The sequence below is a fragment of the Triticum urartu genome, chromosome 6A, assembly GCF_056163025.1.
Source record: "Triticum urartu cultivar PI428250 chromosome 6A, HENAU_Tu73, whole genome shotgun sequence".
Taxonomy (NCBI): Eukaryota; Viridiplantae; Streptophyta; class Magnoliopsida; order Poales; family Poaceae; genus Triticum; species Triticum urartu.
This window is the reverse complement of record NC_141878.1, coordinates 444826541-444850551: the sequence shown is the minus strand read 5'-3', so window position 1 is coordinate 444850551 and position 24011 is coordinate 444826541. Positions and strand designations below refer to the sequence as shown.

At 47.6% G+C, this 24011-nt stretch overlaps 1 protein-coding gene across 1 annotated transcript; it reads left to right on the top strand.

Annotated features, from left to right (window-relative positions):
• The first annotated feature begins 1663 nt into the window (after positions 1 to 1663).
• CAT9 (cationic amino acid transporter 9) lies at positions 1664 to 5404 on the top strand. Its single transcript, XM_048679186.2, has 8 exons — positions 1664 to 2078; positions 2481 to 2890; positions 3157 to 3333; positions 3577 to 3801; positions 3903 to 4079; positions 4168 to 4404; positions 4678 to 4773; positions 4915 to 5404. The coding sequence occupies exons 1-8, from the start codon at positions 1730 to 1732 to the stop codon at positions 5059 to 5061; spliced, it is 1818 nt and encodes a 605-aa protein (XP_048535143.1). The 5' UTR covers positions 1664 to 1729; the 3' UTR covers positions 5062 to 5404.
• Positions 5405 to 24011: the final 18607 nt, after the last annotated feature.

Below are 24011 nucleotides of genomic sequence, written 5' to 3'. Positions count from 1 at the left end.
ACATGAACTGGCCGACAACCCCCTACGTAATCGGCCCAGTTACAGTCACATAAAAGCCCATGTTGTTGCAGTTGAGTTGCAATCCTTGCAGTTGCATATTTAGTGGTGAGTGTTTAAATTGGCCGACACCCCTCTATCGACCCAGTTACAATCATATTGAAAATAATGAAGTTACAAATCAAATTGCAACACTTGTGATTGTAAGCCAACATGCAACTGCAATCCAGAGTGAATTTACTTCTGCAGAAAACATTTGCTCTAGTGCGTGTACCTCATCAATAAAAAAGGAAAAGGCTCTGTTTCAACCGGCTGATACCACGTGACGCGTAAGCCGGCTGGAGCGATCGACACGCATTCCATGGGCTGGGCCCCACGCACCGCTAGCTCTCTCCGTTATCCCCACGCAGCGAAACACAGAGCCACTCATTTCCTCTTCTCCCCTATCCTTCGTCTTCCTCCATGATTTTCCCTCTCTCCTTTGCCCTCCCCTTCCCCAAGTCCGGGCTTCGGGGCAAACGCCGGCAAGTCGAGGGCCGCCACTGTTTGCAAGCTTCTACTTCCCCATCCGTGTGCATCGCTAGGAGGAACACCACTTTTCTGCAGCTGCTGCTCCTACCCGCTGTTGCAAACCAAAAGGATGGCCACTGCCCATCGCTCACCCGCGGTTGCTTCATGGGGCAACGATGGTCGGTGGAGGTGCCGCAACTGGGTGTCGCTGTTACGCCGCGCGACGACGCAAATGCTGCAAGGGGCAACCAGAGATGCAGCCACAAAGCTCGCCGGCGGCTCGCGGAGCTTTGATGCTGCTCTGGGCGCTACAATGGAGCAAGGGGCAACCATCATGGCAGCTCTCGCCGGCGGCTCGCGGAGCTGTGATGCGGCACCAGCGCTGCAATGGAGCGCTTTTCGAAGACTCCCGGCGCTGCAATGGCGCTCGACAGCGGCTCCCGGCGCTGCGCGCGGAGCTTCTAGCGCTGCAATGGCGCTCGACAGTGGCTCCCGGCGCTGCGACGGAACTTCTGACGCTGCAACGGAGTGCTCAGCCAAAGCTTGCCGGCGGCTCGTGGAGCTTTGATGTAGCTCTGACCACTGCAATGGAGCAACGGGCAACCACTGAAGCAGCACTCGCCGGTGTCTTGCAGAGCTGCGATGCGGCACCGGGTGCTGCAATGGAGCACTCGACAGCGGCTCTCAGCGCTGCAACGGAGCTTCCGACGTTGCAATGGAGCACTCGCCGAGGCTCTGAAAGCTACGATGCAACACTTGCTGCTGCAATGGAGCAGTCGCGCAACGGCGTCCAATGCTGCGATGAAGTGCTAGGCAGTGGTTTCCTGGTGTTCCGATGAAGCACTTTGCCGGCGGCGGCCACGAGCGATGGCGGCCCGTTACAGCACACATGAGATGCGATGAGTGTTTCTTTGCAGCACCACCGGAGAGTGATGGCTAATGGCGTCGGGGGCAAGCTGGGGCCGATTGCCGATGTGAGGGGTGCGATGCCTGAGATGGTGATGCGTGTGTTGCTCAGTGCAGCAAGCGATGTGGGATCTGGAAGGACCAAGCGACGGCTGTGATAGGCGCACCTAACGGCCGTGGAGGCGGCTTAAGTTCCCCTCTAATCAACCGGATGACGCCTAGCAGCGCCCATTAGAAAAATGAATACCACGCTGAGGGAGGCCTCTTCCTCGCTCGATCCCGACCGATCCCCGCGCAGTGGGGGCCACGCCTCTCCATGACGCAAGGGCCGACGTCACTCCTCCCGGTCTGGGCGCGGACGACTGCGCGAAGGCCCAGTAGTCGACGCCAGTCGCTCCACGCCACCACCGCAGAGGCCATGGATGGAGAAGACGCGCACCACAGGCCCTCTTCCTCCTCCTCGTCCGGCGGCCCCTTCCTCTCCGGCCTCTGCGCCGCCGCGCTCCGCCGCAAGCCCATCTCCGCGCGCGCCTCTGCCGCCGCCTCCGGCGAGGGCCTCGTGCGGCAGCTCGGCGTCCTCGAGCTCGTGCTCCTTGGGATCGGCGCGTCCATCGGTGCCGGCATCTTCGTCATCACCGGAACCGTCGCCCGCGACGCCGGCCCAGGTTATTAAGCCCCTTACGCCTCTGTTCCTCATTCCAATCAATAGTAGGCACTGCACACTACTACTCGGTCAACAGACTGCAGTTTGCAATTGTGGCAGCAGCTTGTTGGTTTGGCCCAAATGTTGCCAAAATTGGCAAGAGCCAATTGGTAGCCTTTTATTTTATACTTGACAACCATTGGCATCAGATTAATTAGCCTCATAATTCATAACAATAGCGAGCTCAAATATTCTGATCCATATTGTCCAATAATGAATCTGAATACCTAGTTTTTCTACCATCGAATAGGTTGATTTCCTCAGTAGCGTTTGGTTGTTATCATCACTTTGATATTATCAGCTGCTACTCTAAAGTTTGTTTCCTTGTTTATTTCTGCTCAAATAACATGTTTGCTTCTAACAGGTGTTACAATCAGTTTTGCTCTCGCTGGAGCTGCGTGTGTGCTCAATGCATTGTGCTATGCTGAACTGGCATCTCGTTTTCCTGCCGTGGTCGGGGGAGCATACTTGTACACATATGCAGCGTTTAATGAACTCACGGCCTTCTTGGTTTTCACCCAGTTGATGCTTGATTACCATATTGGGGCTGCAAGCATTGCTCGTAGCCTAGCAAGCTATTTTATCCAATTCTTGGAGCTGATTCCTTCTGTGAAAGGCAATGTTCCGAGTTGGATTGGGCATGGAGAAGAGTTTTTTGGTGGTGTCGTTTCAGTTAACATATTGGCTCCAATCCTTCTTGTCATCCTGACTGTGATCCTATGCCGCGGTGTCAAAGAATCATCTGCAGTGAATACCTTTATGACTACATTGAAGGTAAGACTGCTTCTAAACTAAGATATGTTTGTTTCATCAATCACAAGTAACATTTGAAAGTTAAATTGGCTAGGTCTATCGTTGTAGAACAATTTTGTGATGTTCTGTGATATTGCGATTTGTGCTTGCACAAAGCGATATTTTCCATGATTTATAACTTGCAACACAGTACGAGTTTCGTGAGCAACTTTTCATGATTTGCTCAAATGATTATTAACTATGTCTGTGGTTTCGTCTGCCGTGTTGGATTTGATGTGGGGATGCAGATAATCATCGTCATAGTCGTTGTATTTGCTGGTGTGTTTGAGGTGGATGTATCAAACTGGTCACCATTTATGCCGAATGGTTTCAAAGCTGTTGTAACCGGATCTACAGTAGTCTTCTTTGCATATGTTGGATTCGATGCAGTTGCTAATTCTGCCGAGGAAGCTAAAAACCCACAGGTAATTTTACTCTTATTTCCGTACTATCACCTTAAGTATTTTTTTCTGTCATCATAATTCATTTGCCTTTTAGAACCTGGAAATGTTCTCCCATTTTCATTAAATGTTCTCCCTTTGTCATCCTAGTTCATTGGCTTCTTAGAATTTAGAAACGTTCTCCAATTTTCAATTAATATCTTCCCTTTTGTCATCATAATATGTTCTAACTTTTCTTTTCACTATCATGCAAACCAATATGTCCAGCGGGACTTGCCTATTGGCATCCTAGGAAGCCTTCTGGCATGTGTCATCCTATATGTTGCTGTATGCTTGGTGATTACTGGAATGTTGCCATATACATTACTGGGTGAAGATGCTCCCTTGGCTGAGGCTTTTTCTGCAAAGGGGCTGAAATTTGTAACTGTTTTGATCAGCATTGGAGCTGTTGCTGGTCTTACTACAACACTTCTTGTTGGTCTGTATGTTCAGGTAACCTGACGACATTATTATCTATCACTGACGGACTAATAATTTCTTCTGAATCATATTATTCCACTTTACCAACATCACCTCCTTTTGATCCATAACAGTCACGTTTGTATCTTGGACTTGGAAGGGATGGCCTACTACCTTCAATATTTTCTAAAGTTCATCCAACACTGCATACTCCTCTGCACTCTCAGATCTGGGTTGGTTGTGTTGCAGCAGTCTTAGCTGGCCTCTTTAATGTGCATGCACTCTCTCATATTCTCTCAGTTGGCACACTGGTATTGAAGCTTCAGAATACTATTTGCAATTGTAACACAAGATTTGGCTGTTCATAAGTGACATTTAACTGCTTTTTTTTGGAACCAGACAGGCTACTCGGTTGTATCAGCTTGTGTGATCACACTTCGATGGAGCGACAAAGCAACTAATTCTCGCTCCCTTGGAAAATTTTCAATCTGGCAGGAGGGTGTTTTTTGTCTTGTCATAGTGGCTCTCTGTGGTTTCATAGCAGGAATATCCTACCGGTTTAGCTATTCTATTGCCTTCATCATCATAGCTTTTCTGATAGCTACAGTCGGCAGTTTTTCTCTGCTGTTTCGACAGGTAAGTGCATTTTCTTTCAATTTGTAGTACGTACCAAATAAGAGATCATTATATCATCCCTAAAAATCTCAGATGTACCAAATTGTCCATGGTTTCACAATCATTTGCATCTTCGTTAGCTATTACATGAATCAGAGTCTGACGCGTCATGCACTCCATCCGAATTCCATATTAATATGGATCGGAGGGAGTAGCAAAATTTGGCATGCATGGATGTCAGATCCCGCTATTAATCGGGTGGTTCTTCTAACATTGTATGACATCCATTTCCAGGTGTATGTTCCTGTGGACCCACCTCGCTTTTCTTGTCCTGGAGTTCCTATGGTTCCGATTGTCTCTGTTTTCTTCAATATGTTTTTGTTTGCTCAGGTAAGCAGGATTTTACTTGTAGCTGTATTTACCAGAATTTATAGTTGATGATTTCATTACAAAAATGTGCTGTAGTAGTTCGCCCTGTTTACTGACTGCCATCATAGGACTAATGGTTTGGTAATGGCACTTTGTTTGCAGCTACATGAAGAAGCTTGGTACAGATTTGTCATCCTTAGTCTCATCGCGGTGGGGGTATATGCTGGATATGGTCAGTACAACGCTGTTCCGTCTACTTCGGACCACTCGTCTGTTGCGTATCATGGAGTGCCTTCGGAAGCCCCATGATCTATTGCAAGCCTCCAAGTTTATCTGAAAATCCATGTACCATTGGATCGTCAGGGGAGGCCATGGCCGTAAGCCTACCTGTATTGCTCGAAGCCGTATGTGTAGTATGTTCTCCATAGTTCCATATGTACATCTGTATGATATTTTGGAGGTCAGCCACCATATCATTTACCAATGAAATGACAGCGAAAGTTTTGTTGAGCAGGATACACACACAGACACACCAAAGATTCACTTGGAAAGGCTTTGAAAGTCACGATTGAAAGCTTTATGTACTTGTAGTATTACAGTTCATAACTTCATACATGTACTTAATTCATCTGAAAAAAAACTTAGTTCGTAAGTGTTGTTACTTAATTTTTTGTTGCAATGATTTTGGAGCCGTTTCATGACGTCTCTTTGACAGGAACATGATTTTGAGTTTCTTACATCTGATGTTGGGCTGGGCTCTGCTCGCTGTAAAAGAACAGAGAGGGCGACTCAATGCCTGCCACGGCTCAGCCTCCACGTATATTTATCAACAAAAGAGACTGTTTATACAAATACAATGAGACAAATAATATGGAACTGTCGATCGGTAGCCGAAGGACGGTAGGACTCTTAACACGCGCCGGCAATCTGAATCGGGAATAGAATGGACCTGAAGACGAGCGAAATTCTTGAAAAAGAGCTGTGGGTAAGCCCTTCGTAAAATATATCTGCAAGCTGTGAAGATGGTGGGACGTGTAATACTGGAACATCAAGTGTCACCTTCTCTCGAACAAAGTGAATATGAAGCTCGATATGCTTAGTCCGGCGATGCTGAACTGGATTGGCTGATAAGTAGGCGGCACGGACATTGTCCCGGCAGACAATAGTAACACTCGAAATCGGTTGTCAAAGATCCTGTAACAGTTGATGAACCCAACATGATTCTGGAACAACCGCACCAATCGCCATATACTCTGCCTCCGCACTAGAGTGGGAACCGTTTTCTGTAGGCGGGAGGATCAGGAGACCATGTTATCAACGAGATACATGCAAAACCCTGAGCTGGAGTGTATGGTGTTTGGGCACCCAGCCCAATCGGCATCCCAACAGGTAGTGAGAGAATAAGAAGTGCAGTGTAATGATAGACCATGATGGAGAGTTCCATTTAGATAAAGGAAGGATGTGTTTGATGATGAGAGAAAATTGGGATTCATGAGGATCATGCATGTGAAGACAGACTTGTGCGACAAAGCAATGTCATCGCGAGTGAGAGTAGCATATTCAAGAGCACCCGCTATGCTACGATAAAATGAAGGATCACCGATCGAAGAAGATAATTTACCTTTGGTGTCAATGAGTGTAGAAACAAGATGCCAGCCACACATGCCAGAAGATGTCATGAATACATTGGCGTTGCGAAAGATGGAGGCCACTAGTTGTACAAGTGACTAAAATGCCAAGAAAGTGATGTAGAGGGCTAAGGACCTAAGGTCCTTCATGGAAAATTCAGTGGCCATGGCGCGAGTGATGGTAGCAACGGTGGACGAAGAGGAAGCACTGAGAATGATGCCATCGACATAAAGTAGAAGATAAGCCATGGAGGCACCTTGTTGAAAAATGGATAGAGAGGCATCATATTTTGATTCAAGAAACCCGATGGAGCGAGCAAAGCTGGCAAAGCACTGAAACAAAGTGGTGTGGCGATGTTCTTGGCGGTTGTGTTTGAAGAGATAGGCAAGGCTCAAAGGAGAAAGCACCCCAATTGATGGGAGAAGGCAACATTTTAGTTCTCATTCCGCGAGTGTGGTTCCGTTTGGGTGTGTCTACATCAAAACCATGTGTGTGACGACTATGAGCCGGACGATTAGTGTATTGCAGAAACGTTCTCGGCAAATGGGGGAATTGACATAGGGTTCGTTTTTGGTGGTGTTTTTTTGGGCATCAAGTCTTGACTCCGGGGTGAAACCCCAGACATGGCCTTATTCGTTGTACCAAGCAATGGTGGATCTCTATATGTTTCCTCGTTGAAGGCATTGTCTGGAGATTAATCAGACTTTCTCCAAGGTGAAACCCCCTGACTTGACTTTGATGGTTGATCAGGCAATGACGACGCTTGTGCACTGTTCCCTTTTTGGATGCCTCACTCTTTTTTAGAGCAAAAGAGGGTTTCCCCTCCGATTTCCATTAGAGAAACCAGGCCGAAGCCAACGAGTAGTCAAGTTGTCTGATACAAATTCTAACACAATAAAAGACGCAAATCAAGAGAGAGCCTAGCCAGATGGGCAAACTCACTCTGTGAGACCCTACAGACCAGAACCACTACGGCAACATCACAAGAGTTTATTACACTCCATCCAAAAGGAAGAAGGCTAAGAAACACATAGAAACAGGAGACAAGCTTTGAAGTTCTGCTCCCCGAAGCTTCACATTTGCAACCTTGGAACTCCGAAGCGCCATCCTTGTGAAGCTTTGTAGATTTCACTTGCCACATGTTCGATGAGCCTTGCCCCCAACATCAGCGATCTTTCCCCTGGGTCCTTTTTCCGCAAAATAGCCCAGTCAGTAATCCAGCTGCACATTCTTTTAACGATCCCAATCGGGTCATTTATATATTTTCTGCCAAACACAATATCATTTCTACTATTCCAGATCACCCAAAGAAGAGCAGAGGTACCAGTCAAGACCATTTTCTTGTCATTTTTGTTGAATTTCTTCAACCAGTTTTCCAAATAGTCATCCATATCTTTTGGAATGTTTCTAAAATCAAAAGTACACCCTACCAGACTCCAAACAAGTCTAGCAACAAAGTAAGAAAAGAACAGGTGATCAATATTTTCTTCTTTCCCACAGAACACACAGTGTTTGTCTCCTTTCCATCCCCTTTTCAGCAGGTTATCTCTGGTTAGAATACTTTTTTTATTCAAGATCCAAAGGAAAATTTTAATTTTTGCAGGCACCTTAACTTTCCACAGAAATTTATGTGGAAAGCCAACATCAGATTTAACAAGATGTAGATATAGGGATTTCACAGAGAATATTCTGTTAGCAGTCAACATCCACATGGGTTTGTCCCTCCCTCCATGCATTGTAATTTCCTCACATCTCCTCTTTAAGCTATCCCAGAGATTTCCATATCCCCCACAAATTGTTCTTCTGAAAGACATAGCCCCCAACCTCTATCTATCACCCCTCTGACAGTAATTTCTCTATCATTACTAATGGAATATAATGAGGGGTAAGCCTCCTTTAGGGGTTTATCATCCACCCACCAGTCTTCCCAGAATCTTGTATTTCTCCCATCACCCAGCATTTTCTTGATGTGAGGGAAAACCACACCCCTAATTTTTAGCAGGCTAGCCCAGAATTGAGAGTCTCCTATTCTATTTTTGGCTCTAGAAAGGCATTTGTCTTGGAGATATTTGGATTTAATAATATCTTGCCAGAGCCCTTCCTCAGCCTCCAGTTTCCAAATCCATTTAGCAAGCAGAGCAATATTAAAATTCTTAAGATTTATTATCCCCAACCCACCTTGTTGTTTTGGCAGGTAGCAAGTTTTCCAATTAACTAGGTGATATTTCTTTTTTATCTTCTTCAGCTTGCCACACTAATCTAGCTCTATAGAAGTCATTTTTTTCCTAACTCCAGCAGGGAGCAGGTAAAAAGACATCATATAAATGGGAATATTTGTTAGATATGATTGCACCAGTGTGACTCTACCAGCAATATTGAGCAATCTGCCCTGCCAGCAAGCACATCTCTTTTCATTTTTTTCATTCACATTTCCCCACATTTTATTACTGATCCTTTTGTTGTGGACTGGTAAACCAAAATATTTCAAAGGCATTTCCCCAAGGGCACATGTGAAGGTCTCTTGATATAAATTTCTCTTGCTCTTAGCTTCCCCAAAAAGGTAAATGTCACTTTTATGGAAGTTAATTGTCAATCCTGACATTTGTTCAAAGGCAGTCAAAATGAATTTCAAGTTTCTTGCTAATTCCTCATCATCCTGTATCAGAAATATAGTGTCATCAGCATATTGCAGCATATTAACTCCATTTTCATGAATGTCAGTAAGTGCCCCTTTAATATAATCTTCAGTTCTAGCTTTATCCATTATTATGGCCAGGGCATCTACAACTAGATCAAATAGCAAAGCGGATAAAGAATCCCCCTACCTAAGCCCTTTGAAGGTTTTGAAAAAATTTCACACATTATCATTGAATTTCACCCCCACTTGTCCCCCCCCTCATGGTGTGCATCACCCAGTCACATCACTTATCAGGGAAGTTCTTCAATTTAAGCATCTTGTGGACAAAAGGCCACTTAATTTTGTCATATGTTTTTTCAAAATCAACTTTAAACAGCATAGCATTCTACTTTTTTTGCATGGATTTGAATTCAGAGCTTCATGTAAAATGACCACTCCCTCCATAATATATCTATCCTTAACAAAGGCAGTTTGGATGGGTGAAATTATTGGGTTGACTACCTTGCTTTGTTCATTAAGACTTTAGTAATGATTTTGAAACTGATATTTAGGAGACAGATAGGTCAGAATTTTTGAGTCTGTTTAGCATCCATAACTTTAGGAACCAAAGTAATAATTCCATAGTTAAGTCTCGCTAAATCAACCACACTTCTGTGAAAATCATCGAGTATATTTTCTAAGTCATTTTTAACCACTTCCCAGAAGTTCTGATAGAATTCAATAGCAAACCCATCAGGGCCTGGACTTTTTTTTTACCATAGAGAAAACAACCTCTTTAATCTCCTCCATAGAGAAGTTTTTGATCAGCTCTTCTTGTGTTTGAGGGGAAATTTCTGCAGCCCTTGTATGTTAAGATTAATACTGGAAGTTTCAGCTTGTCCAAACATATTTTTGTAGAATGCAGTGATGTATTTCATAAGTTCTTTCCCCCCTTCAATCACTTCCCCATCTTGCTCCAATTTAATAATTCTAATTTTCTCCTTCTCCCATTTACCTTGGCATGATAATATCTAGTATTAGAGTCTCCCTCTTTAATTTCTTTGTCCTCATATCTTTGTAGCCACTTAATTTCTTCCAGTTTGAGTATTTCTTTTAATTCTCTCCTTAGTTCTTTTTGAATGTCTCTTTCCTGAGCATTGATACCTCTAGATTCAACATTTTTGTCCATCACATCCAACATACTTAACAATTCCTTTTTTTCTTTTTCCTATACATTGCATTTGCATTTAGAATCCAACCTTTTATTTTCTGTCTAATATTTCTAAGTATCTTTTCCGCGGCACTAGTGTTGCTAATGATGGTGGTTGATAGGGCATGACCCCGAACGCGCCGCCGATTTGGCCCGATCTTTCACGATGCAACAACCTCGAGAAAATTCCACCGACAAAAACTCCCAATTACGCGAGCGATACATGCAACCTGAAGCTATGGTAACAACAACTGACAAGCAATACCTCGGTTGACAAGGCACCTCCCTTCGGAGTAAAGTAACCGGCACGTAATTCGTCGTCGCCTACGGACCTCAAGCCAATAGCTAGCAAATCCTCGATCACGAGAATCCTCTCACCAAAGTGTAACCTTCTTAATAACAGAAAATTTCACAAAGATAAACAAGACGAACATCCAGAGGGCCGCTTCATAGTCGATACACGACGTTGTCTAAACTCTAAAAATAGTCTAATCCCTAAAAATCTCAATAGTAAATAATATATATAACCTAGGATACAAACCGACTCATACTTGGTCGGCCAAAAAAAACAAAAGGCACGCAGGCCATCTTATGTAATTGAATTAACATCCTTCGCGTGATTTGTTGCACCGCGGCCGATCTCCTTGGCGCAGCAATGCTAGACCTACATACTGATTCATACGTAACTAATGTAATGGCTTCGTTAGCTTTTTTTGGTTGGAGGAAATAAGGAGGAGGGGGCCCACCCAGTTGAAATCAGGGGGCGGAGAGGTTATAGATAGGAAATTTATGTAAGAGTTTGTAGGTTTTCTTTGTAGGTGTAGCATTTTTGCTCCTTGGCGTGTACGTTCTGATCTTCTATTTTTATTTTTCTTTTCCAAACATACACAGTTGGTTGTGCTGGAATTTAGTCTATTTTGGGCAGCCCAATAACTATTTCAGAAATTCCTAATAAATCCTAGAGGCCCACTTAGCCCATTTGTGCAAGGCAAGGAATACTACTAAAGTTTAGTCCCACATTGCTAGTTTAGTGGGAGTTGGACCTCCTTATAAGGGAGGTTCTTTCCTCACTTGTACGAGCATGAGAACAAGAGGGATATCCACGCGCGCTCCTCCTCCGCCGCCCGCCACGCCTTGCCTCGCCTCGCCTCGCCTCGCCATCGGTTCTATCTCTGAGCTGCTGCTGTCTTCCTCATCCCGGCTTGCGGCGTGCACCGCATGTCGGGACAGTAGGCCTCCGAGATCGCACCTTTTGAGTCCTGTACGGGAGAAGGATGATAAGGTTTTTGGGGAGCGCTCTGCGCAACTACTGGCTTCTTCATCACGGACTCCGAAGACTACTTCCCCGACGTCGACTACCTCAACAACGACATGGCTGGAGAGGATGTCGACCCCAAGTCCAGTGCTTCTGCTGCTGCTGTCCCGTAGGTGTTCTTCTTCTTTCTGTCAGATGTCCTGCCATAGTTTCTCGTACTAGTACTTGCCCTACATGTGTTAGGTTCTACTCCATATATGCAACATGATCTAGTGTCTGTCCTAGATGTGTTCAGTTCAAGTTCATATATGCAAATGCTATTTACTTTTTCTCCGTCAGGTTGCATGACTTGCTTTATCGCGGCTATATTAGTCATGCTTTATCTAATATTTCTGTTAATAAAATCATTTGGTAAATTGCTCATATTTCCAACAATCCAAAAACCTTATAATAGGCAATTTACCCCAAGTGGTTTTGCTGCTTCCATGAGACCTCCTATGTTTGAGGGTATCCACTATAAGAGGTGGCGCGTGAGAGCAGTCTTATGGTTTCAAACCATGAGTTGCTACGACGCCACTCTTGGCAAACCTGAAGGAGAGCTTGATGCTCAACAGGCACAAGCTTTTCAGAAAATGGATACTCTGTTTAAGGCTGCTCTCTTGAGTGTTCTTGGTGAGAATATAGTTGATGCTTATGCGTCAATTGATAATGGAAAAAATGTGTGGGATGCACTCGAGGCCAAGTTTGGGGTCTCGGATGCTGGCACTGAGCTGTACATCATGGAGCAATTCTATGATTACAGGATGACTGAAGAGCGCTCCGTGGTTGAGCAAGCTCATGAGATACAGTCATTTGCTAGAGAACTTGAGCACTTCAGTTGTATGCTACCGGACAAGTTTGTTGCTGGAGGTATCATCACTAAGCTTCCTCCTTCGTGGAGGAACTTTGCTACCTTGCTGAAGCATAAGAGGCAGGAGTTTTCCGTCCCGGATCTCATTGGTACTCTTGATGTGGAAGAAAAGGCGAGAGCAAAGGACACACGTGCCCGAGGTATTGAGGGAGGATCTAGTGCCAATCTGGTATAGAAGAAGAACTTTCAGTCCCACAAGTTCAAGAACAAGGGCAAGTTTGATGGTAAAGCAAAGTTTGATGGGAAGAAAAAGGCTGTGCAACACACGAACTTCAAGAAGAAGAATGACAAGAAGAAAGGTGCTTGTCATGTGTGTGGGGATCCTGATCATTGGGCTCCTAGTTGCCCTAATCGCCATGACAAGCGTCATCCTGGGAAAGGCGGCAAGACCGCTAATGTTGTCATTGGAGACACTGACATGAAGGATGCTGGGTATGGTATATTTCCCACTATTCTTTCAGTATGTCATTCTCCTGATTGGTTGATTGACACGGGTGCTAATGTGCATGTATGCGGTGATATTTCCATGTTTCGTCTTATCAGACCGCAGGGACTTCAACCGTGCTGATGGGCAACGGTTCAAGTGCTTCTGTTCGTGGTGTTGGCATGGTCGATCTAAAGTTTACTTCGGGGAAGATCGTGCGGCTGAAGAACGTGCATTATGTCCCCTCCGTCAATAAAAATCTTGTTAGCGGATCTCTTCTGTGTAGAGATGGCTACAAGCTTGTCTTTGAGTCGAATAAATTTGTAATATACAAGTATGGAACCTTTTGGTAAAGGCTATGAGTCAGGAGGTCTGTTTCATTTATCCTTATTAGATGTTTGTAATAAAATTGTTAATCATATTTGCAACAATAGTGAATCCAATGTGTGGCATTCACGTCTTTGTCATGTTAACTTTGGTTGCATGTCGCGACTAGCGAAGTTGAACTTAATCCCTAGTTTCACCACTGTCAAGGGATCTAAGTTTCAAGTGTGTGTGCAAGCTAAGCAACCTCGTAAGTCTCACACGACTGCAGAAACGAGAAATCTTGCACCACTAGAGCTCATACATTCAGATCTATGTGAAATGAATGGTGTTTTGACAAAAGGTGGAAAAAAATATTTCATGACGTTAATTGACGACTCCACTAGATACTGCCATGTGTATCTTCTGAAATCTAAGGATGAGGCTTTGAACTTTTTCAAGATCTATAAAGCTGAAGTGGAAAACCAACTTGATTGAAAAATCAAGAGGCTTAGGTCCGACCGTGGTGGAGAGTATTTTTTCTAATGAATTTGATGCTTTTTGTGCGGAACATGGTATAATCCATGAGAGGACGCCTCCCTATTCACCTCAGTCAAATGGGGCAGCCGAAAGAAAAAACCATACTCTAACTGGTTTGGTTAACGCCATGTTAGACACATCGGGTCTCTCCAAGGCATGGTGGGGGGAGGCGATATTGACGACATGTCATGTCCTAAACCGAGTTCCCACAAAGAACAAAGAGATAACTCCATTCGAGGAATGGGAGAAGAAAAGGTTAAAACTCTCTTATCTACGAACATGGGGTTGTTTGGCGAAAGTAATGTTCCAATTCCAAAGAAGTGGAAGCTTGGACCAAAGACTGTGGATTGTGTTTTCCTGGGATATGCTTTTCATAGCATTGGCTATAGATTCTTGGTTGTAAAATCTGAGGTACCTGACATGCATGTCGGTACGATCATGGAGTCGAATGATGCGACTTTCTTTGAAGATATCTTTCCCATGTAGGATATGGCTACCTCATCTAATCAGGAGATGCCTAGTTCATCGAATCAGGAACCAGTTACAATTACTGTCATGGTTCTAAGTCTGACAGTAATGTAGGGGGGTAGGTATGGAGAGGCGAGATCTTAGCTATGGAGTAGTTGTAAGCACACGAGGTTTACGAGTTCAGGCCCTTCTCGGAGGAAGTAATAGCCCTACGTCTCGGAGCCCGGAGGCGGTCGACTGGATTATATGTGTATGAATTACAGGGGTGCGCACCCTCTACACTGAGGAGGGGGTGGCTTATATAGAGTTTGCCAGACCCCTCCGGCCCTCAGTTATGCAGGGTTTTAAGTACATAAAGTGCTATGATGACCATAAAAGCTACTTAATGACCGACCGTTAGCGTGCGGAGTGACTTTAGGTCTCCTGGCCGTTTAGTGGTTCGATCTTGGTCGAGTGATTGCTTCTTGGTCGAGTGTCTTCGAGTCTGTCGAGTGGAACACCTCCAAGTCGATTGAAAGGTGATTTCTTCTAGAGATGTCCTTGGGTAGGGCAGTTAGGACAGGTCCATGACCCTACCCTAGGTACATAGCTTCATCATTAGCCCCTGAATGGATCGAGGTTTGAGTGGGGAAGGAGTTGAGAACTTCTCCGACTCATTTTTCATGCCATGAGCATATCTTGTTTCGAATCAATGAACCTGAGTGACGACAGCAACTTCCTTTTCAGTCGCCTTGATCCATTCTTGGTTTTTTGTCGAGTGAGTTTCTTTACTTGAAAAGCTCCGAGTGACAGTGTGGAGGAGATCTTCCGTCTGACAAGTTGTTCTGCTACCCGCGGATTTCGTGGGATTCGAATTTTGGGAAGCGCGCAGGACGGGGGAGGCCGCAGTAATCAGATGGGATAGGGCGGAGCCGCCTCGATCTCCGCGCCACCTTTTTCGCCATGTATCGCATGCGCGACTGTTGCGTGATTTGACAGGATCGTCCGGGCCTACCAGTCAGCCACTCGGAAGTAACCTCATATAAGGCGTCGGACCGGGGTTTCTTGAACAGTGTGTTCTCATTTCCTCTCGTCCTCTTCAAGCTTCTTCGTCGCACTCGTTCTTGCCCCAGCGCCGCTGCTCCATACGTGTCCCACGACGACGATGGGGAAGGAGAAGACGGTGGCTCTGGAGCGGGCGAAGAAGGCGACAACAAAGGCGAAGGGGAAGGCGATCAGTCGGGGTGGATCTTCCTCACGAGCCGGCCTGCCGAAGGGCTGGATCCAGGGTGACTGGATCCGCTCGACAATCCGCCAAGAAGACCTCGACGACGTAGCCGACGGAGGACTGATCCCCCATGGATCGGCGCGGCTTCCGGGGAAGGAATCCGAGCCGCAACCTCGGGAGGGTGAGCGCGTACTCCTTGCCACCCACCTCGACCGTGGGTTTTCCTTGCCTCCTCACCCCTTCTTTCGGGGATTTCTGAATTTCTTTGGGGCACAACTCCACCACTTCACTCCCAACACAATCGTGTATCTCGCTGCTTTCGTGTCTTTGTGCGAGAATTTCTTGGGTTGTCGGCCTCACTGGGGTCTTTTCAAGCACATTTTCACCTGTCGTTCTCAGACGGTGAAAAAGGCCAATCCGAGTGATGAGAGAACACAAGTGATTCAGATGTGCGGGGGTCTTGGTGTTCAGATGAGAGGGAAAAGTTCCTTTCCGACCATGATTCTTCCCGACTTGATCCGCGGATAGCAGTCGACCTGGTTTTACTGCAAAGACCAGCCGACGCCAGGGCAGTCGACTGGCCTCCCTCCTTTTACCATGGACCGAGTGAGGAAACCCTCCTCTTTGAAGGTGATCCCGGAGGAGAAGGTGCAAGTTAGGGTGCTGGTCGAACGAGTGGTCCAGCTTATCTGTGACGGGGTCACTGGTATGGATCTCTTGGAGGTTTTCCTTCGGCGGCGCATCCAGCCTCTTCAAGCTCGAGACCAGCCGATGTGGATGTATTCGGGTCTTGACGACACCACTCAGATTCACCCGGAGGAGGTCGATGACGACACACTGGAGGGGTGGCTGTCGGGCATCACCGGAAACAAGGACAACCCCAGGGGAGCCAGGAGAGTTCCTCCATTCGACCAGTCCCATGAACCAGAAAAGGTCAGATTCTGAGCTTTTGATTATAATCTGAATTCACTCGCGCAGCTGTCTATACTGCGTCGACTGACTTTATTCTTCCTGCTTTCTTTGAGGCCCTTATCGAAATGTACTCAGTGCCCAACGGAGAGCAAGAGCAAGATCCAGAAGGAGAGGCGAGCGGCGGCGACAGTGGCGAATGGCATTCCGACGGAGAAGAGGACGAAGAAAGCGACGACTCAAGTGACGAAGAAGAAGTCGAGTCGCCTCCTCGCAGGGAGAGGCGATCCAAGCTTGACCAACGACCGAGCGCCCGTGAAAAGGCGATTGCTCAGACTGGTCAGTCTTCAAAGCGTCCTCGGACATCTTCACCGACCCCAACTGAAAAAGTGTCAAAGCATCTCAAAGTTGTAGAGCAGAAGCCTCGGAAGGCGTTGCCGAAGATTAAGATTGACATCCCCGTCGCTTCTGCGTGAGTGTCTCCCTTTGTATTCACTCGATGCTCCGTGCTGTTTATTTTTTCTTGATTTAACCAGACGAACTTTGGAACTGGCAGCGCTGCTACTTCCGGGACCTCAGCTTACAGAGATGAGGATGAGGTAATGGAGGATGCAGTCACTTCCAATGTAACGCCCCAAGACCGATGTGCCAGGTGTCGTCCAGTTATTCGCCGTTGTTGCCTTGTCATTGCTTACATGTCATGCATTGCATATCATGTCATCATGTGCATTTCATTTGCATACGTGTTATTCTCTTGCATCCAAGCATTTTCCCCGTTGTCCGTTTTGCATTCCGGCGCTTCGTTCTCCTCCGGTGGTCATTTCTACCTTTCTTTCATGTGTGGGGATTAAACATTTCCGGATTGGACCGAGACTTGCCAAGCGGCCTTGGTTTACTACCGTAGACCGCCTGTCAAGTTTCGTACCATTTGGACTTCGTTTGATACTCCAACGGTTAACTGAGGGACCGAGAAGACCTCGTGTGTGTTGCAGCCCAACACCCTTCCAAAGTGGCCCAAAACCCACCTAAACCTCCTCCATCATCTCGGTCGTTCGATCACGATCGCGTGGCCGAAAACCGCACCTCATTTGGACTCTCCTAGCTCTCTCTACCTATAAATATGTGGCTCTCCCCGATTTTTCGCGCAGTCCAAACCCTAGATCCAACTCCCTCATCGCCGCCGGACACTTCTCCACCGCGCCAGACAATGTCCGCCGCCGCCACCTCACCCGGACCAATCCGGAGCTGCCACGTCGTCACAGCCGCCTCCCTCCTCCAATCCCGCTGCGCCACGTCAGCCTCGCCCGCGCCCACTTCGCCGCGGCCCGCGGAGCCCATCGCGGGCCCGCGCAGGCCCATTGTGTCCACTGCAAGGAGGTGCGACAAGATAAGCTGGCAGCAATCAAGGTCGCCAACACCCAGAGGCATGACTTCCGATCTTTTATGGAGACTTTTATTGCTGCAGCCACTCGGATCGCCAACGACGTCGACCTGGACGAGTTCGTCGAGCCTGCCAGTCCTCCTCCTGCGGAGTGAACAAACTTTTATGCCCCACCTTAAATTTGCCTCGGAATGCCGAGTGGTTTTTGTAACCGTTAAACTCTTTCGGGCTGAATGCCCGAGCACTTCGATCTGCGGTCTGGAACCTTTAGGATTTATCTGAACTTGGTTTATCGTTGAATATCTTCATGAATTCTCCGTCGAGTGGAACTCGTTCTTCACTCGAGACAACTTTTGTATTTGTGGCGCAGCTCCGAAGGAGAAGGTAGCAGTCGACCTGCACCTCGTCGTCCTTGCGGGTCGGGATGAAGCGCACGTTGTATTTGTGGCGAAGCTCCGAAGGAGAAGGTGGCAGTCGACCTGCACCTCGTCGTCCTTGCGGATTGGGATGGAGCGCACGTTGTATTTGTGGCGAAGCTCCGAAGGAGAAGGTGCCAGTCGACCTGCACCTCGTCGTCCTTGCGGGTCGGGATGAAGCGCACGTTGTATTTGTGGCGAAGCTCCGAAGGAGAAGGTGGCAGTCGACCTGCACCTCGTCGTCCTTGCGGATTGGGATGGAGCGCACGTTGTATTTGTGGCGAAGCTCCGAAGGAGAAGGTGCCAGTCGACCTGCACCTCGTCGTCCTTGCGGAGTGGGATGAAGCGCACGTTGTATTTGTGGCGAAGCTCCCAAGGAGAAGGTGGCAGTCGACCTGCACCTCGTCGTCCTTGCGGATTGGGATGGAGCGCACGTTGTATTTGTGGCGAAGCTCCGAAGGAGAAGGTGCCAGTCGACCTGCACCTCGTCGTCCTTGCGGGTCGGGATGAAGCGCACGTTGTATTTGTGGCGAAGCTCCGAAGGAGAAGGTGGCAGTCGACCTGCACCTCGTCGTCCTTGCGGATTGGGATGGAGCGCACGTTGTATTTGTGGCGAAGCTCCGAAGGAGAAGGTGCCAGTCGACCTGCACCTCGTCGTCCTTGCGGAGTGGGATGAAGCGCACGTTGTATTTGTGGCGAAGCTCCCAAGGAGAAGGTGGCAGTCGACCTGCACCTCGTCGTCCTTGCGGATTGGGATGGAGCGCACGTTGTATTTGTGGCGAAGCTCCGAAGGAGAAGGTGGCAGTCGACCTGCACCTCGTCGTCCCTGCGGATTGGGATGTGTTTTGTACTTAGGCGAGTACTGGACTGCAGCTAAGCCTCCGAGTGGGAGGGTCGCTCTCCACTTGGTAGGATTTTTCAAACTTAGGCGAGTACTGGACTGCAGCTAAGCCTTCGAGTGGGAGGGTCGCTCTCCACTCGGTAGGATTTTTCAAACTTAGGCGAGTACTGGACTGCAGCTAAGCCCCCGAGTGGGAGGGTCGCTCTCCACTCGGTAGGATTTTTCAAACTTAGGCGAGTACTGGACTGCAGCTAAGCCCCCGAGTGGGAGGGTCGCTCTCCACTCGGTAGGATTTTTCAAACTTAGGCGAGTACTGGACTGCAGCTAAGCCCCCGAGTGGGAGGGTCGCTCTTCACTCGGTAGGATTTTTCAAACTTAGGCGAGTACTGGACTGCAGCTAAGCCCCCGAGTGGGAGGGTCACTCTCCACTCGGTAGGATTTTTCAAACTTAGGCGAGTACTGGACTGCAGCTAAGCCCCCGAGTGGGAGGGTCGCTCTTCACTCGGTAGGATTTTTCAAACTTAGGCAAGTACTGGACTGCAGCTAAGCCCCCGAGTGGGAGGGTCGCTCACCACTCGGTAGGATTTTCAAACTTAGGCGAGTACTGGACTGCAGCTAAGCCCCCGAGTGGGAGGGTCGCTCACCACTCGGTAGGATTTTCAAACTTAGGCGAGTACTAGACTGCAGTTAAGCCCCCGAGTGGGAGGCTGGCTCACCACTCGGTAGGATTTTCAAACTTAGGCGAGTACTGGACTGCAGCTAAGCCCCGAGTGGGAGGCTGGCTCACCACTCGGTAGGATTTTCAAACACTTAGGCGAGTACTGGACTGCAGCTAAGCCCCCGAGTGGGAGGCTGGCTCACCACTGGGTAGGATTTTCAAATACTTAAGCGAGTACTGGACTGCAGCTAAGCCCCCGAGTGGGAGGCTGGCTCACCACTTGGTAGGATTTTCAAATACTTAGGCGAGTACTGGACTGCAGCTAAGCCCCCGAGTGGGAGGCTGGCTCACCACTCGGTAGGATTTTCAAATACTTAGGCGAGTACTGGACTGCAGCTAAGCCCCCGAGTGGGAGGCTGGCTCACCACTCGGTAGGATTTTCAAATACTTAGGCGAGTACTGGACTGCAGCTAAGCCCCCGAGTGGGAGGCTGGCTCACCACTCAGTAGGATTTTCAAACACTTAGGCGAAACGGGTTCGCAGCTAAGCCTCCGAGTGGGAGGCTGGCCCACCACTCGGTAGGATTTTCAAACACTTAGGCGAAACGGGTTCACAGCTAAGCCACCCACTGGGGGATTTCTCACGCAAACAAAAACAATAACAATCACTGGGAAAATTATAACGCTCTTGTCTTTGATAAATAAACTACAGAAGTTTTTCTTATTATATCTCATCCGAGTGAGAATTCAAGTATAAAAGGGGCGGAGCAGCTCCGCATTCCAGGCTCGTGGCTCATCAATCTGGCGATCGACATTATAAAGGTGGTACGCTCCATTGTGGAGGACTCTGGTGACTATGAAGGGACCTTCCCAAGTAGGAGCGAGTTTGTGTGGTTTCTGTTGATCCACTCGGAGGACCAAGTCTCCTTCTTGGAAGGCTCGACTCTTCACATTTCTGGCATGGAATCGACGCAAGTCCTGCTGATAGACGGTCGATCGGATCATGGCCATTTCTCTTTCTTCTTCCAGGAGGTCAACTGCGTCCTGCCGGGCTTGTTCTGCTTCATCTTCAGAGTAGAGCTCGACTCGGGGTGCGTTGTGAAGCAGGTCACTCGGCAAAACTGCTTCGGCTCCGTAGACCAGAAAGAATGGGGTTCTTCCTGTCGATCGGTTCGGGGTTGTTCTCAATCTCCAAAGAACTGATGGAAGCTCGTCTACCCAAGCACCTGGTGCGTTCTTGAGATCGCGCATCAGTCGGGGTTTCAGTCCTTTGAGAATTAAGCCGTTTTCTCTTTCCGCTTGTCCATTCGACTGGGGGTGAGCGACTGAAGCGTAGTCGACTCGTGTGCCTTGAGAGGCACAAAAGGCTCTGAATTTGTCAGAATCAAAGTTTGACCCATTGTCAGTAATGATGCTGTGCGGAACTCCATATCTGAATATCAACTCTCTGATGAAACTGATAGCAGTGCAAGCATCAAGATTCTTGATAGGCTTAGCTTCAATCCATTTGGTGAACTTGTCGACTGCTACTAGCACATGAGTGAAGCCGCTCCTGCCCGTTCTCTGTGGTCCAACCATGTCCAGTCCCCAAACAGCAAAGAGCCAGACGAGTGGAATGGTTTTCAGGGCTGACGCGGGTTTGTGTGACATATTGGAGTAAAACTGACATCCTTCACATTTGTCGACTATCTCTTTCGCCATTTCATTCGCCCTTGGCCAGTAGAATCCCGCTCGGTATGCTTTAGCGACAATGGTCCGAGAGGACGCATGATGACCACAGGTCCCCAAGTGGATATCATCAAGGATTATCTGACCTTCTTCTGGTGTTATACACTTCTGACTGACTCCAGTCGCGCTTTCTCTATACAACTGTCCCTTTATGACTGTAAAGGCCTTGGATCGACGGACGATCTGTCGAGCCTCTTCTTCGTCCTCTGGGAGTTCTTCCCTTAGGATGTACGCGATGTACGGTACCGTCCAGTCGGGAGTGATTACCAAAACTTCCATGATCAGATCGACAACAGCTGGAACTTCAACTTCAATCGGATTTGTGGCACTTTTTGGCTGCGGGGCTTCTTCAGTGAAGGGATCCTCTTGAACTGATGGTGTGTGGATGTGTTCCAAAAACACATTGCTGGGAATGGCTTCTCTTTTGGAACCTATTTTCGCCAAATCATCAGCTGCTTGATTTTTCAGTCGGGGTATGTGATGAAGTTCTAACCCCTCAAATTTCTTCTCCAGCTTTCTCACTGCATTGCAATAACCAGTCATGGCCGGACTTCTGACATCCCACTCCTTCATCACTTGATTAACCACCAAATCTGAGTCGCCATAGACCATGAGGCGACGGACGCCGAGTGAAATGGCCATGTGCAACCCATATAAAAGTGCTTCATATTCTGCTTCGTTATTGGAGGAATCAAAGTGGATTTGAAGAACATATCTAAGCTTATCTCCTCGGGGGGAGACCAATACTACCCCGGCACCGGAACCATTCAGCATTTTGAAACCGTCGAAGAACATGGTCCAATGCTCAGAGTGAACCTGAGTCGGCAGTTGTTGTTCAATCCACTCGGCGACGAAATCTGCTATTGCTTGGGACTTGATAGCTTTCTTTGCCTCAAACTTGATATCTAGAGGAAGGAGTTCAATCGCCCATTTTGCCACTCGACCAGTTGCATCTCTGTTGTGTAGGATCTCTGACAATGGAGCGTCGCTGACGACTGTAATGGAATGATCAGAGAAGTAGTGAGCAACCTTCTTTGTGGTCATATAAATCCCATATACAAGCTTCTGATAATGAGGATATCTTTGCTTCGACGGGGTCAAAACTTCAGAAACATAATATACTGGGCGCTGAACTTTGAAGGCTTTTCCTTCTTCTTCCCGCTCGACCGTAAGTACCGTACTGACGACTTGTCCCGTGGCTGCAATGTAAATCAGCAAAGGTTCTTTGCTGATTGGGGCAGCAAGCACCGGCTGGGTGGAGAGAGAGCTTTGAGCTCTGCAAACGCTGCATCAGCTTCAGGAGTCCACTCGAACTTGTCTGACTTCTTCATCAATCGGTAAAGAGGCAATGCCTTTTCACCGAGACGAGAGATGAATCGACTTAAAGCGGCCAAGCAAACAGTAAGCTTTTGGACATCGTGCACTCGCACATCACGTTTCATCCGGAGTATAGTACCGACTTTTTCTAGATTGGCGTCGATTCCCCGTTCGGAAACGAGAAAACCGAGTAAATTTCCGCCAGGAACTCCGAATGTGCACTTTGATGGATTAAGCTTGATATCATACCTCCTGAGGTTGGCAAAGGTTTCAGCAAGGTCAGTCAGCAGGTCGGAACCCTTCCATGACTTGACCACAATATCATCCATGTATGCTTCCACATTCTGACTGATTTGAGTAAGCAAACACTTCTGAATCATCCTCATGAATGTGGCCCCGGCATTCTTGAGGCCGAATGGCATGGTAACATAACAGAAGCACCTGAATGGAGTGATGAAAGCTGTTTTGATCTCGTCAGGTCCATACAGACGGATCTGATGGTACCCAGAATAGGCGTCTAAAAAAGACAGTCGCTCACATCCCGCAGTCGATTCGACTATCTGGTCGATGCGGGGGGGGGGGGAGGAAAATGATCTTTCAGGCAGGCCCGATTGATATGTTTAAAGTCAATGCACATGTGAAGTGACTTGTCCTTCTTGGGGACCATGACAACGTTGGCGAGCCACTCGGAGTGGTAAATCTCTCGGATGAACTCCGCTGCTAAGAGCCGAGCCACCTCCTCACCAATAGCCTTTCTCTTCTGGATGGCGGACCGTCGGAGATGTTCTTTGACAGGTTTCACTTTTGAGTTGACTCGTAGGCGATGCTCAGCCAGCCCCCTGGAAACACCCGGCATGTCAGAAGGCTTCCATGCGAAGATGTCCCACTTCTCACGGAGGAACTGGATGAGCGCTTCTTCCTATTTGGAGTCGAGTGTTGTTGAGATATGAGTTGGAGCAACGCTGGGATCGGTCGGGTGAATGTGAACCGGCTTCGTTTCACCAGACGACTGAAAAGCTGATTCTGTAGCGGGCTTCTTGGCTCGCAACAAATCACTCGGGTTTGCAGTCTTCTGGTACTCCTGCAGCTCCACCACTGCCATCTGAGCATCAGCGATCTTTGAGCCTTTCTAAAAACACTCTTCTGCTTTCTTCTGATTGCCCGTAACAGTGATCACACCTTTGGGACCAGGCATCTTCAATTTGAGATACACATAACATGGTCGAGCCATGAAACGTGCATAAGCTGGCCTGGCCAAAATAGCGTGATAAACACTCTGGAAATCCACAACTTCGAACGTCAACTTTTCTTTGCGGTAATTCTTGGAATCACCGAAAACCACATCAAGAGCAATTTGGCCGAGTGACTCAGCCTTCTTCCCAGGAATGACTCCATGGAAACTCATGTTGCTGGTACTGAGTCTGGACATCGGAATGCCCATCCCTTT